At 42.0% G+C, this 14,548-nt stretch overlaps 2 protein-coding genes across 3 annotated transcripts in view; one reads left to right on the forward strand and one right to left on the reverse strand.

Annotated features, from left to right (window-relative positions):
• Nucleotides 1-723: 723 nt before the first annotated feature.
• On the forward strand, nucleotides 724-2,258 carry LOC132980161 (gap junction delta-2 protein-like). The gene has a single exon (XM_061046116.1). It carries the CDS (start codon nucleotides 1,024-1,026, stop codon nucleotides 2,227-2,229), a length of 1,206 nt encoding a protein of 401 aa, XP_060902099.1. The 5' UTR covers nucleotides 724-1,023; the 3' UTR covers nucleotides 2,230-2,258.
• Nucleotides 2,259-4,625: 2,367 nt separating this feature from the next.
• The window catches only part of sh3gl3a (SH3-domain GRB2-like 3a), a 33,536-nt gene continuing 23,613 nt past the window's right edge, over nucleotides 4,626-14,548 (reverse strand). Inside the window, exons 3-11 of one of the 2 annotated variants that reach the window (XM_061035026.1) lie at nucleotides 14,140-14,212; nucleotides 13,908-14,051; nucleotides 13,522-13,655; nucleotides 13,001-13,159; nucleotides 12,486-12,589; nucleotides 11,764-11,888; nucleotides 11,637-11,669; nucleotides 10,541-10,606; nucleotides 4,626-9,458 (exon numbers count right to left, since the gene is read on the reverse strand). In XM_061035026.1, the coding sequence (XP_060891009.1) occupies nucleotides 9,256-9,458; nucleotides 10,541-10,606; nucleotides 11,637-11,669; nucleotides 11,764-11,888; nucleotides 12,486-12,589; nucleotides 13,001-13,159; nucleotides 13,522-13,655; nucleotides 13,908-14,051; nucleotides 14,140-14,212 (1,041 nt within the window). In that variant the 3' untranslated portion in view covers nucleotides 4,626-9,255. The remainder of the gene's footprint in view (nucleotides 9,459-10,540; nucleotides 10,607-11,636; nucleotides 11,670-11,763; nucleotides 11,889-12,485; nucleotides 12,590-13,000; nucleotides 13,160-13,521; nucleotides 13,656-13,907; nucleotides 14,052-14,139; nucleotides 14,213-14,548) is intronic. The other variant, XM_061035094.1, reaches the window with a different exon arrangement.

Here is a 14,548-nt window from a genome sequence, read left to right on the forward strand (position 1 = left end):
TTGTGTTGCATTGGGTACTTGATTAACACTTGTCCGCATACAAACAAACATGAGATAAATAAATAGAAATACAGATTCTGTTACTCGCTGTGCCAAATGCTACTATGCAACACTAGTCGTTTGTGTTCATTTGGTGAATTCAAAGTCTCAGCGAGCTCTGAGCAGACACTCAGACGGGGCTTGCCAGAACTGTTTGATGTAAGGAAAGGGGTCGCTGAGCGTTTTATCTTGTGGACAAATGATTTGATGCAAGCGGACCTTTCAAGGGTCTTTTTTTAAAACACAGATAAGAGGATTAGCAAGTGGCTGGCTGGAGAAGAGCAGTCAAAACAAGTCCAGACAGCAGACTGAACTTAAGGAAACCTGACTTCAGCAACATTATTTCTTATTTATTTTGCTCAGTCATTTCTCCTTACATAGACTTTCTGATGCTCTGTTTGTAGCATCAATTATGCGTTGAGAATTTGGCGGTAAGCATGTTCATAATGTTAAATATGCCTCTCCGTTAATGGAAGAAGCCATTAGCTTCCAGAGGACTAATCTGTGAAGAATGCTCTATCAGCTGGCACTATCAGCAGCTGCTCCAGAAGAGGAAGGATGATGTCTCTCAGTTTTAAAATGGATCCTAAAGACAAGAGAGAACGGAGCTCGCCAAGTGACTCATGTCAAGTGGACGTCCTTATCTTTGAAAGATGGGTTGGCTCTCTATTGCGGTGGCTCCAATGCTCTCAAGGCAGCCAGGCGGAGCTGGAAAACTTTCAAGCAGAGCCGAGGCCGACCGTCAGGGAGGGATGGCGCTCAGATTTTTGGTAGAAACTTTTGGCCACGGAAAGTGAAATCGGGTACAGAAGCTAACGTGGATTACATGGGATAGTGTAGCACAGATCAGGTCGTCTGCAGGGCGGTTTAGATGTCAGCAAGTCCAAAGGGATAGTTTTTCTTGGAGGTGGATCAAGCCAGAGCAGACTGCTCTTCTCCAGGCAGCTCGTCCCTCCTCGAGGCAGCCGGCAGCCACAGGCCACCATGACGGAGTGGACTCTGCTCAAGCGACTCCTGGACGCCGTCCACCAGCACTCCACCATGATCGGCCGCCTGTGGCTCACCGTCATGGTCATCTTCCGGCTGCTCGTCGTCGCCGTCGCAACTGAGGACGTGTACACCGACGAGCAGGAAATGTTTGTGTGCAACACCCTGCAGCCGGGATGCTCCACCGTCTGCTATGACGCGTTCGCACCCATCTCCCAACCTCGCTTCTGGGTCTTCCACATTATCAGCGTCTCCACGCCGTCCCTTTGTTTCATCATCTACACCTGGCACAACCTGTCCAAGCTGCCCCAGAACACCACCCAGAGGCAGGTGCAGGGACCGGGGGATGTTCCGGTGATGGGAGGTAGGGATGTCGGGCGGGATGGCGGGCGGGAGGTTTACGACCGCAGCTGCGACTCGGACAGCTGCTCCATCCGCTCCCATAAGCACCTCGGTCACAGCCTGGCAGATGTGCTGGAAGGCATCCCTACCCAGAGCCTCCAGAGGGGAGAAACAAACAACACGATGTCCTTGAATAAAGCCAGAATTTGCACCTTAAGAGAGAGCAGTGCTGAGACTCAAACGGCCTCTGGAGGGGTTCTGTCTAAATGTTACATCTTCCATGTGTGTTTACGGGCTGTTCTGGAGCTGGGCTTCGTCCTGGCCCAGTGGAAGCTGTTTGGCTTCCAGGTGCCTGTCCATTTCTTGTGCACCTCGGCCCCTTGCAGCCAGCCGGTGGACTGCTACGTCTCCAGGCCCACGGAGAAGACCATCTTCCTGCTCTTCATGTTTTGCGTGGGTGTTTTCTGCATCCTGCTCAATTTGCTGGAGCTCAATCACCTGGGCTGGAAGAAGATCAAACAGGTCGTGAGGCTGAGGGAGAGGGCGTCCTTAAGAGGGTGCCCACGTGTAAGGGGGGGTTATGAAACCTTCCCTCCAGAGAGTCCCTCTCTTACTTCCTCGTTAGGCTTTAGAGAAGTGACCAGCACCACCTCTCTGCCAACTTTGGACCTGGTGGTTGGTCACCAGACCGACTGGACCTGCGCTGGGAACTGCGGCAGAATCGGTGGACCTGGAGAGGTGAGAGAGAGCAGACTAGAGCCACCAAAGAGACAGGACCCCCGTAAAGGAGAGAAGCAGCCTCTGAAGAGTAAGAGGGAGGTCAGAGGATCCAAGCCGAGGAGTGCTGAGGTTTGGATATAGCCGCCGACAATGAGGAAGCATATAGTCACTTCTGTGTAGATCCATTGATCATCGTTGAAGTTTGGAATTCATCATCATCATCATCATCATCATCATCATCATCATCATCATAGGTCACAGCTGTTTCATTTTGAGAAACTTTAAGAGGAGATGAACAATTTTTAAGTATTGGGAATATAATAATGGGGAAGTTTTTTCTTTCTCCTGACAATGCTACTGGCAAGCAGACTGCCGATGCCGTTATGATGATCACCCGCTGTGAGTGCAGAATCACAAGTGACACTTTTCAAAACAGAAGCTGTGTAGTTTTTGGTGATGTAGCAATTTTATTAAACGAATTGTTTATGACGAATATCAAAAAGTAAGCACACCATGTAGGTAGAATGAAATTGGGGGATTGGGGGAGGTAATCAAGGACCAGACCTCGGTTATTATTATTTTAAAAAATCATCTTTATTTATGGATAATCAGTATGGAGGCAATTATTGAACGTGTGTTCTACTCTTAGTGAAATTCAGCAGGAGAGCAGCTCTCTCTCTTTCGTGTTATGAGGCCACTATGTGTCTGTCAGAACATTGTACGGACCGCTTCATTAATCAAAAGCAAGATTCCAGTTAAACCAAATAAGTGAATTCTTCACTGCATCATCATGTGTCACAGATTTTTATCAAATTCTTGATTTGGTTTTAATTTGCATATTATTTAATATTGTTGCAAGTGCAAAACAAAACTAAAGTAAAGCCCATAATGTCATACATTAACTGTGCATACATACTTTTATAAAGCTACATGAAGTACAAAGGGCTAGTGCAGAAAGTAGTTGTTGAAGTCCACATATGTTTAAATGTATTCACATTCCAAAACAAGTACAAGAGGACAGCGTATGGATCATGATCAGCATGGTCAGAAAATGTACAAATTAATCACAATGCAGGAAAATACATTTTGGTGCTTTAAATTCAACATGGTGAAACTCAAACATGCATCATAATGTTCTTAATTTAAAAGGTAAAAGGTTTATCATTGTCCCTTAATTTCAAATGAGAATGTTTTTGTAACTTTACAGTAAGCACAAGTCTGTTATTTAAAAAAAGAAGAAGATTGTTTTGCTATATGCTAAATGTTTCAGCAATTAAATTGTCAACATTGATTTTTTTGTCTAAATCAGATTGTGTTAAACGATAACATCTGAAATTATTTCATGCCCCTCAATTGAATCAAAATAGACTTAATGACATCGGCAAATATCATTCGTTGTTGTCCAAATAATGATATAATATCGTATCATGATGAAATTGGGGATTGTGAAATTGCCCTAGTTGTAATCTCTAGACAATATGAAGCTGTTATTATGTTAAGATGCCCGCGCTCAACAACAAGACACTAATGTGCTGCTGTAAAAGCCATATAATTAATTAATGGGCGTTTCAGTGGGGTTGAATTCAGCAGTGACGAGTCCAGGGTCTGTTGGGGCCCTAAGAAAAAATTAATTGGGGGCCCCAACAACCAGCGTTTATTATTATTTTCCTTTTTTTCACCCCCAGAAGGATAACTCCTTTTCATTTTCCTTCATTGACAAATTTTGGTTTTCACTGGAATAATGCTGCAACACTTAGCAGGGCATTGAGACTGAGGGCTGTCAGGTGGGGCCCCCTTAGGCAGGTTTCCTACAAATGTGCACATTTTGAGGCAATGCTTTGGTTTAAAGTTTGTCAGCCGTTGGGGGCCCCCTACTGGTCTGGGGCCCTAAGCAGTTGCCTGCTTTGCCAAGCAGCACCTCTGGAGTTCAGCACTGGGTTGCACCACCTACAGTATGTGTAAGTTAAACATGCAGCTTTGCAAGCCTAGCATTGAATGTAATTTCTAATTAAAGACAGAGTTTACAAACAACTAACATTATAAGTTCCACACAAGTAGAGACCGTTTCAAAATAGGCACAAGTTACAATCAAGAGTCATGACTGTCTACAATGAGTGAGAAGCGTGAGTCCCTCCAGCTGTGTTGTTGTCGGAGCTGTATTGTTTAGATCACAGTCATTCTGTGTCAATTTATGTGCAACATGAAGCTACGAGCTAACCAAAGTGTGCTAACACAACAATGCAGGTCACAGGTGATTGCAGCTCGAGAAAAGGACAATTTTTCCACTGCTTGTCTTGAATGGTGCTTAAAAAATGGTGCGTTCTAATTGCAAACTCCTTCTTGCGAATGCTGTAGGAGAGGCGGGTTGGATGTGTGTCACTGGAGGAGAGCAGAGGATTCAGAATAGTGGAGGTGTCGCCAAACAGAAGTCTGTTTTGGTGCTCAAGGGCGACATCTACTGGATCAAAAAGCCGCACATTCTTCCTTTAATGGACACAAAACAAAGAGAAGATAGACACAGACACAACAACAGTCACTAAAGGCTCAACATTGTCTCTTTTATTTATGCAATATATTTATTCATATAATCATTTACAACATCTTAAATACACTGTTTGCATAAATAATGCTACTGAAATAAAAACAGATAAATGTGAAGCCAGTTTCTTCACAGCCTAAAATTGTTTGAAACTGAATTCAACAGAGAGACAAACAGAGGACCAGTGTCGACAGAGATCTTCATTTAGTGTTTCAAAGAGGAAGTCGTTTATAGTGTGGAGCTGACCGCTACCAAAATAAAAAAGCTGAAAGGCTAATTTTGCCATCAATTCAATTTGTTTGTGCTCAAATGCTATGGTTTGGTACATCTTGTTCCTATTGGTTCATGATAATTGTATTTATAGAGTCCCAGCTGCGCCCTGGAGGTTGGATGCAGGCTGATAAACATTTTTTTTTGTGATTGTGTTGAAGATAGCACCCTGCACTAACAGCTCCCCAGTATCAAAAAACCATTATAACAATCTTTACAGAAAAAAAAAATCACCATGCAGCATCTTGAAAGTCAAGGCATTTGCAAGCTAACAGTAAGTTACCAATATCTGTTTTTTTCTGTCTATTGTACAGTATAGATAGTAAAATTGGTCCACACATCCATATAAGATTAAACTACTGTGATCTATGAAGTACATATCTGCACGGACGCCCAGGTCCTGGATTACATCAAGCGGACACAGTAATCTTCTTTTTTTTGGAGTTGTTGTTTCTGTCATTTCTCAAATATGAAGTCAGTTCGAGTAAACAACACAAACGATAATCACTTATTTATCAGATTTTGGATAGAAAGACTTCTACACTGATAGCTAACATTGCAAAGTCAGTATAATGTACATTTCCACAGCAGAACCTCCATCAATGTTTAACCAATTAACCCCTGTTTTCTGCTTTTCCCTTTTTTGAGTATCAAGATTTTTTTTGTTGAATCTGAATTCTCACAAAACAATTCTTAGAATTATCCAAATTAATACAGAATCAGTGGAACCTCTGAAATTAATTTAAGAACGGTATGAGCCAGTTTGAATTGTTTCAAATTTTTTCTTTCTTTCAGTTCTAAAAAAATACAACAATATTGTTCTACCTCTTCCCGTTTTGAAACATTTTGCCCTTTTTTTGAGCAGCAGGAAAACGTCACTGTACAATCTCTGGTGAATACAGACAGATCTAGTGCTGTGGAAAAGCAGATTACGCTGGATTAACCCACAAAACAGGAAAAATGTAAAACGTGTCATTTCTTTAACAGAAAATTAAAAGAGGAGGAATCAGAAATCCGGACGGGCTTTTGTTAAAATAGGATTAAATAAAAGTATAAAACAGGAGATGCATTTTGAGGTAAACAAAGGCTTCTTGTCTGGTGTCATTTCAGTAAATATCCTCCATCAACCATCAGGAGAACTGACCAGTGAGGGCTACTGGGATGTTTTATAAACTCTGTGTGTGATGGAGCTTCTTAATTAGAAAAGAAGACACTGATACTTATCAATCAATACAATCATCTTTTTCACCAAGCTCATGTCTGAATTTATGTGACGAACCGACTCTTATAAAAACAAAATACATTTCAAATTAATTCAGAATTCAAAACACCAGAGGTTATATATATCTTATCTACTACCATTTTGACTTCATGTATACATCTGACACGGTAGTGATTCCAACCCCACTGTGAATAAAAAAAGTGCAACTCTGAAGAAAAGTCAGGAAAACAAAAAACATTCGACAGAAAAGGTGCGTGTCGATAAATGTGTGTGGTAGGTAGTTTTCTAAAAGATTCAGTGCAGTACAGACAAACATTTCAAAAAGCGATTTCATACAGTGTGTCACATTCAGAGCTTGTAAACAACAGCGAGATAAGAGGACATTCACAGAGACGGAGATCACAGTTATGACAACATGTGTTCTGGGCACAGCAGGCAAACAGGCAAACGTAGGTTTAGGAAGGAGAAAGAAAATGACGACACAAGAGGCAGACTTCTTTCACTGCTGTCTTCCACACATCAGTGACTGTGACTCTGAGTTGGGTGTAATCACTGCCCAGGAGCTACTGCTTTAAACATTCACATAAAAAAAAAGGATGTGCCATATAAATGAGCATGGAATGAAGGTAGGAGCGCTGATTCAAAGTTTGATTTCACATTTAAGAAAGATGATTCTGGTTCATAACAAAGCGGGTGTTATTTTCATTCTTATCTTTTAAGACAACATTGTGCTCCCCAGAGAAATGAGTGAGTTATAGGAACACGGCGACATGATTCCAACAGGGCAAGAAACTAAGCAGTCAGAAAAAAAGGCGGACTACAACATCGCCATATTCCCTAATGAAGTCATTTTGAAGGGAAAGCTGAAGTAATGGTTGCTAAACATCTTTGACTTCACAAGAAAACTGTGAAGAAGATCTGCACATGACAGTTAAAATCTTGACTATGAACAGTTTTTTAAGACAGGAAATACAACCACACCGTCCTCATTCATGCACGGCCTGCTCCGACCTCCACCTCAGCGGCGAGGACGTGTGGACAACAGGAACGTGAGGAACACAAAGGAGAAATCCTGCCTGCATCTTATCCCATGTGCTCTTTTGCGAAGCGTCTTGATTTTGATTTGGCGCCCTACAAACAATGATTGATTGATATCAGCGGTCATTTCACTTGAGCAGTGGAATACCTCGCCTGGAGTGACGCCAAAAGATTTAGAGCTCGTCCTGTTTTCTGCAAGATTTCAACATGAAATCACAGACTAAGACACCAACATTACTCTGTTGCAGAATCGATAAGAAAGTACAAAGACGGAAAGACGGCGGATGGCAGTGTCGCGAAATCACAATCTGAAAAGGTCTTACGTTTGCCGCCGATTTCTATTCCAAATCGTTTGGCTGCTTTCGTATCAGAGCAGCGTTCATCAGTTTTTGTGTTTCCACTCAGAATTCATGAGGGGAAAAACACAAGGCATATGAAATGTTAGCTAACATTTGCGTCATAGAAAGGGAGCAGTGTACTGTCTGCCCTCCTTATCCTTAAAAAGGTTAAGTGATGTTACAATGCTCGTGTCTCTCGGGGAGTCTGTCTCCTCTGTTGTGCTGAGCAGGCAGTGCACATGGAGTCTGAGGTTTTTTTCACGGCAAATCAAGAAAGAAAAGAATCAAAACAATAAATTATCAGGCTGACCAGCAGTCATTTGTCATAAATTGTTGATATAAAAATTGCAGGTTTGCAGCTTTGTGACCCGTTCTGTTGTTGTTTGGGTGTTTCTGGACACTGTGTCAGTGCATTATAATTCTAAAAAGAACTGAAGGCCAAAACTAGGAAGCCAAGTACACAGCTATAGTAAACTTGAGTGACCCTTTGACTTTGGCTAGACTCCACCTGCAGGAATCAGAGAGCATCATAAACAAACAACGAGGCTTGTTTGTGAATAAAACAAGAGAACATAAAAAAGGCTTTCAGATTCAGTGGACTGAAGCAGATCTAAGACCTTCTCAAGGCATCGTCTGTTTTTTACAACATCTCAAACTCGGCCATATAAAACTTAAAGGCTTTATATGCAATTTTTTGATCCAGCAGATGTCGCCCTTGAGCACCAGCATGAAAACAAAACAACTGGCGCTGCATTGTTGTGTTAGCATGCTAATGCTAGCGATCTTTATTATGCTCGTATCTTCACACTGCATGTAAATTTACCTGAAATGAGCGTGATCTAGAAACACAGTTAAGCAGTGAGTACAGTATGTTATTCTTCTTTTCTCTAGTCCCTCAATTAAACAACTTTTATACACGAGGGGAGGAGTCAGCCGGCCGTCCGGGCGATGTAAACAAACTGAAGATAGGACTCTGAAAACTCTGAAAACATCACAGACAGTGGGACTCGGGTGTTACACCCATTGTAGACAGTCATGACTCACAGAGTTATTTTCAGAGGATATACTTGATTTATATTATATTTAAGTGTGAAAAATCACATATAAAGCCTTTAAAGGATCTGCATGGCGTGATACCTGGGGTTACTCTTAGCACTTCAGGCTAACCCCTTTGCAGTTGTGATGACACGAGAATCACTCTTTGGGGGTATCTATGGTAGAATGCAATGGGATTTCAAACTGCATGGATTGTATGAAATGTGACATTATCATTTTGTTGTAATTAAAGCAGTCCTGATATCCACCAGTTTACTGAGAGCTGAGCTGAGGAGCCTTCACTTGTGGTAACGGGGGCAGAAACTGACAGAACGCTCAAAAAGGATAAACTTGGATCAGCATCAACATCGAGCAGGGTCACCTGAGGGACTGGAAGGATGGATTACAAGGTTTGATAAGGCTAGACTTTTTCAGTCAGACCAATCGGGAGTTCTGTCCCACTTAATGGCTTGGGTTTCAATTGGCTTTAGGCTCGTAAATATGAACAAAAACAAAACGAAAACAATCTAATCAACGATAATTGATCTTAAGTCAGCTTGAGACAAAACCACTACTGTACTTCTCTAGCTCAGTTTGAACATCATCAGCTCGGGCTGTGCTGGCCCCCCTGTGCTGGCCCCCCTGTGCTGGCCCGAGTAGAGCTGAGGACGGAGGCTGGGTGTGACAGGGCAGGAGGGAGTCTGCAGAGGACTCCGGGTCCATCTTCACTGTGGCAGCGGAACTATAACCTCCACGTAGTTGACGGGGAAAAAGCCGGACTCGCCGTTGATCATTCCTTCATACCAGTTCTCGTCTATTCGGTTGGTGAGGATTATGATGTCACCCTCCTTGAAGCCCAGCTCGCCCTCGTTCTGGGGTTCAAAGTCGTAGAGGGAGCGACAGCATGGCTGGTCCAGCACATCAGACTCTGCACCACAGGAAGAGATACATGAATAATTCACTCCTGCACATTTATCATGAGAAAGTGATTCTTCACTGTCTTGCTTCATATACGGTCCTTTAATTATTTGGGGATAAAAATGGGAGAGACACATTACAAATGCTGATGAAGATTTGAGATGGGATGAGTTTTAAAGGCTTTATATGCGATTTTTTGATCCAGCAGATGTCGCCCTCGAGCACCAGCATGAAACCGAAACAACTCGCGCTGCATTGTTGTGTTAGCATGCTAATGCTAGCGATCTTTATTATGCTCGTATCTTCACACTGCATGTAAATTTACCTGAAATGAGCGTGATCTAGAAACACAGTTAAGCAGTGAGTACAGTATGTTATTCTTCTTTTCTCTAGTCCCTCAATTAAACAACTTTTATACGTGAGGGGAGGAGTCAGCCGGCTGTCCGGGCGATGTAAACAAACTGAAGATCTCTGAAAACTCTGAAAACATCACAGACAGTGGGACTCGGGTGTTACACCCATTGTAGACAGTCATGACTCACAGAGTTATTTTCAGAGGATATACTTGATTTATATTATATTGAAGTGTGAAAAATCACATATAAAGACTTTAATCAGTGGTCAGTATCCTGAACCATCTCATTGAACTTTCAAACTCCATGTGCTCCTGAGGCTTCCTCTCCGCTGCTACATTTAGAGCTGTGTTGACTTATTCCTGTCTGTGATTGGTCATATGCTGCTAACATTCATGTGAATGCGCTCACAAATAAATGGCCTTGAGCTTGTTCAGCGCTTTTCTAGTCTTCTGACTACTCAAAACGCTTTTACACCGCATGTCACACCTCTAATTGACGCCGCCGACGAAGCAGCGGGAGCAAGTGTCCCGCCCAAGGACACATCGAACCCCTAACCGTCTGGTCGAGAGACGACCAACTCTACCAACTGAGCCAAAAGCTTGCATCCTGACTTTAAAGTTAAAATGTTTTTCTGTGTGTGAAGTATACTAATCAGCTATGTAGCCGTTTTTGACTTTTGACACTTTTCAGATCTGGTGTCAATTGATGGAGTGCAGAGTCGGTATGCGTTACTCACGGTGAATATTGCCATTGGTGGAGGGGCTCTCAGGCCATGACAGTGAAGCAGAGGTTATATGATCAGCTGGGTGAAATGGAAAGACAAATGAGGATGTTTCTGAGTACAAAGACAAAACAGAACAATGCAAACACACAATGTGATGAAGCTGTCCTGAATGTGTAACTTGATTCCTCAGTGTACTTTTCATATGCTAGTCGTGTCTGAGTTTTGCCTGTAGAGGGCAGCATTGCTTTGTAAGGCTGTATCAACATGCGTGCTGGGGAATTTCTCTCTTTAAAATAGTCTCTCGCTTGCAATAACGTCTTAAGTGTTATCCTACATGATGCCTTCATGACGACCAGGATTGTCTGGGAAGGGCTTAAAAGAGCCCCCGCTTATTTGGTTTGCCTCAGCGGTCACTTTAGCAGAATATTGACTTGATTCACTCAGTTGGGAGAAGTGAACCTCGGCAGAGCTGACTAATTATTTTTTCACCGCAGGAGTTCTCCTCGTTTGTGTTGCTCTGTGTTTTACATCCCACCTCGGGCCTGTGTTACAGAGGCGTTGCAGCACCCTGGCCGACCAGATTAAAGACGTGGAGGAGAAACATCCAGACTCCCTGCTCATCATTCTGGGGAGTTTAACGGATCAAATCTCACCTGCCAAACTGCCAAAATACAGACACTATATACAATATCCCTCCATGGATGCTAACACACCGGATCACTGCTAGTCACAGTTTTGAAGGACTCATTCGGCTCTGTTAGCCGTGCAGCTTTGGGACTCTCTGATCGCTGTCAGATTCACCTCATCCTGACCTACAAGCACAAGTTAAACCATTTAACTAGTTTTGGATCATCATGAGTAATTGCTGGTACCTATGTGAAATCCCGCAATTTCAGCTTAAGATATCAGAAATCACCTAAATTGATCCTATTGACAACTCTGTAAGCTTCGGCTGTCTGCGCTCTGAGCTTACATTACAGCTAATGTTTGCTGTTAGTTTGAACTTCACTGACTGAGTGGCAGGGCACATACAAAGAAAAAGCATAATGCTGATAGGGGGAGCAGGGATGAAGGTTGAAACCTAAACCCTGTATACAAGAATACCTACTTTTTCCGTTGACTGTGTTGTTGATCTGGATATCTGTCGGGATAACAAGAAAAAAGAATGGACACTAGAACTCAAAGCAAACAATGAAGCTTCAGCCAACAAACAGACAGACGTATGGCAGCTGTACCGGTGGATTTAAGCGAGGAGCTGTAGGACAGGCCGTTGTGCTGACTGTTGTCCAAGGTCTCGATCCTGCTCCTGATGGATTTTGATTTGAACTCTCGCTTGGGCCGGCTGCTGGCTGTGGACATCCTGGGACGAGAAGATGGCACAGTGAAAAAAAACAAAAAAAACTGACTTCTTCTTTTATGACAAAAAAAGAAGAAAAGAGGTCAAGTCACTGATTTAGCTCAATGACAAAGAACAAATGTGGCCTTTATTTTCCAACATTTTATTTAATCTATCAATCCCAGCTGAGCGAATTAACTAATGCTCAATGCATAAGCTAAATGTATTAAATAATCATGAAATGTTCGCCTTATCATCCTTTAATCTAAAATCTTAAATCGAATCGTCGACCACTCCAACTAATATTGCTATGAAATATTGCATTTGTAACCAAAACAAAAATTGGAGCCTATTTAAGAGCATGCAGGGAACATTCATGATTATGATTTACGTCTAAGAAAGTCATCTTTATAATATGTCCTCTTTAAATCAAGAACTCAGTCTACCTAGTTTTTAAATAAACTCTTCAAAGATCTGCTGTGTCCACCTGGATTCATGCTCCACATGAACCAAACACTCTGTGCTGCAGGACGTGATGTCATCATCCCGCAGGAGAGAGTGGCTGCAGAGTAATTACAGACAGCAGAGCGGAGGTGAAGTACAACAGAGCACAGTCCTCACCTCTTGTGCAGCTTTCCACTGAGCTCCTCCAGGATTTCACACGACTGCCGGTGATAATCTACTGCTGCCTCAATCAATGCTGACAGCTGGCTCACCTGCTCCACCTGTTGGCCACAGGGCAAACACACACATTAACTTATCCCCAGCTCAATGCAATTCTTAACAAAGCTCTGGACTATTTTATTTTGTGATGTACTGTTTTAGGATAATGGCCAGGTATGGACTTATTAGTGAAAAACCAGATTGAATAAAATGTGTCAAAAATGTTCTACATACTTAAGATGACACATTTAATAAGTTAATAGTAATTTAATTATTTTCAAACTGTGTAAAAATGTCTCCCGTCTACTAATCAGTGCAATAAAAAACACAAAAAGAAGCCTTAAAAAACACCTGACATGTGACAATGTTGGATACGAGGTCAGATTTTAAATTCTTCATTCTTCTAAACCTGCACATTTAAAAATGTAAATGCAGTGTTACAGTTTTAACTCTGAAGTTCTTCCATGACTTACATCATTCTCCAGGAAGTTGAACATGCTCCGCTCTGCCAGCTCTTTGCTCTCCTCAAACTTCTCCACGGCCTGTTGGATCTCCTCGTCTGGGATCTTCCCCTGACGCTTTTTCTTATAGTCAAAGTCTAACCTGCGGCCCTCCAACTTCTTAAGATGATGCTGTGAAAACAAACCAGAAGATATGATGTTTATTTTTATTTCAAAACACATTCCTAACCTTTAATGTCATATACTTAAAGACCGATGTAATAATTGTAGTTACAATGCAAACTCACACATCCTGGATATGCAGAGAAATTTATTTTTTTCTTCATATTCTCATTGTATAAATATCCTAACTATGAGAGTATTGTCATGTTTTTAAGGGATTAATAAAGTATTTCTGATTCTGATTATAAGAACTGGAGGGAGAGGTTTTGACTGCTGACACTAAACCACAGTCACAGATACTGCAGTTGTTTTATTTTCCTGTTCACTCGTTTTCTAACCCTGAAGAAGTTACAGGTGCTGCTGATGAGTACCGTGATCTCTTTGAGGTCCTTGTCCTGTAAATGCTGCAAGGGGTCGATGAAGTTCTGTTTGACGTTTATGTCCAGGGAGTCCTTCACATCTGCCATCTGCCTCATGGCCTCACCCATGTCCACCAGAGAGCCGCCTACAGGACAGACACGGACACATTGTTTAATTCAGCGAGCAGTCGACCTGTTGCACTGAACTAATAATTATCATGATCATAAACATAACCTGGTTCTGGTATATGATTGGACAGACACATTTCTGTGAGTTGGGTTACAGCACAACTTGCTTATTTTTTTTAGGAAGTCAGGATGATTGAAATGTACAAATTCACCTTTAAAAAGCATAAAATAAAAGGTGCTATTTTCTGGAGTAAGACTTTTTTTTGTACCAAAGACGGACTCCTGTCCCAGTTCATGACCGTAGCGCAGCATGCAGTCTCCCAGCAGGCCTTCTGTTTGAGGGTAGCCCGTGGTCTTCACCTGCCCGCGGATCTTAGATACGGTGTTCAGCATGTTCAGTTTGGCCCGGGAGGCTGTAGAGGACAACAATGAAGGTATCACATACTGCATTTGATTTTCAGTCTGTGTTGTGTTGGAGTGGTATTCTTGTTTTTTTTGTACCTGGGTTGGGCTGGAGGTATTCTGTTGTTTTGGACAAGAGATCAAACACGGACTTGTTGGTGACCTCGATTTTCTGATAGGAAGAAGAAAGAAATTCAGAGATCTGATGTGAAAATACAATGTTGTAATGAACTTAAACTATTCAACACCCTGAGTGTCAATTAAGATACATTTGTTGATTTCATCCCAAAAAGATGAAAAACTGAGAGTGCTGTAAGATTAGCTCTCAGTCATTAAAGAGTGATGACTAGCATCGGCTTTCAGAGAAAAATAAATCAACAAGAATATATCAAGTTTAGTTGATTTAAAAAAAAATAAAATGAAAAATGAATGAGTGAAACCTCCATGCAGTATGCACTGGTTTACATCACAAGTCATGATCTAAGAAAGATTAGATTAGATAAGAAAG

This window comes from Labrus mixtus, chromosome 1 (genome assembly GCF_963584025.1).
Source record: "Labrus mixtus chromosome 1, fLabMix1.1, whole genome shotgun sequence".
NCBI classification, from domain to species: Eukaryota; Metazoa; Chordata; class Actinopteri; order Labriformes; family Labridae; genus Labrus; species Labrus mixtus.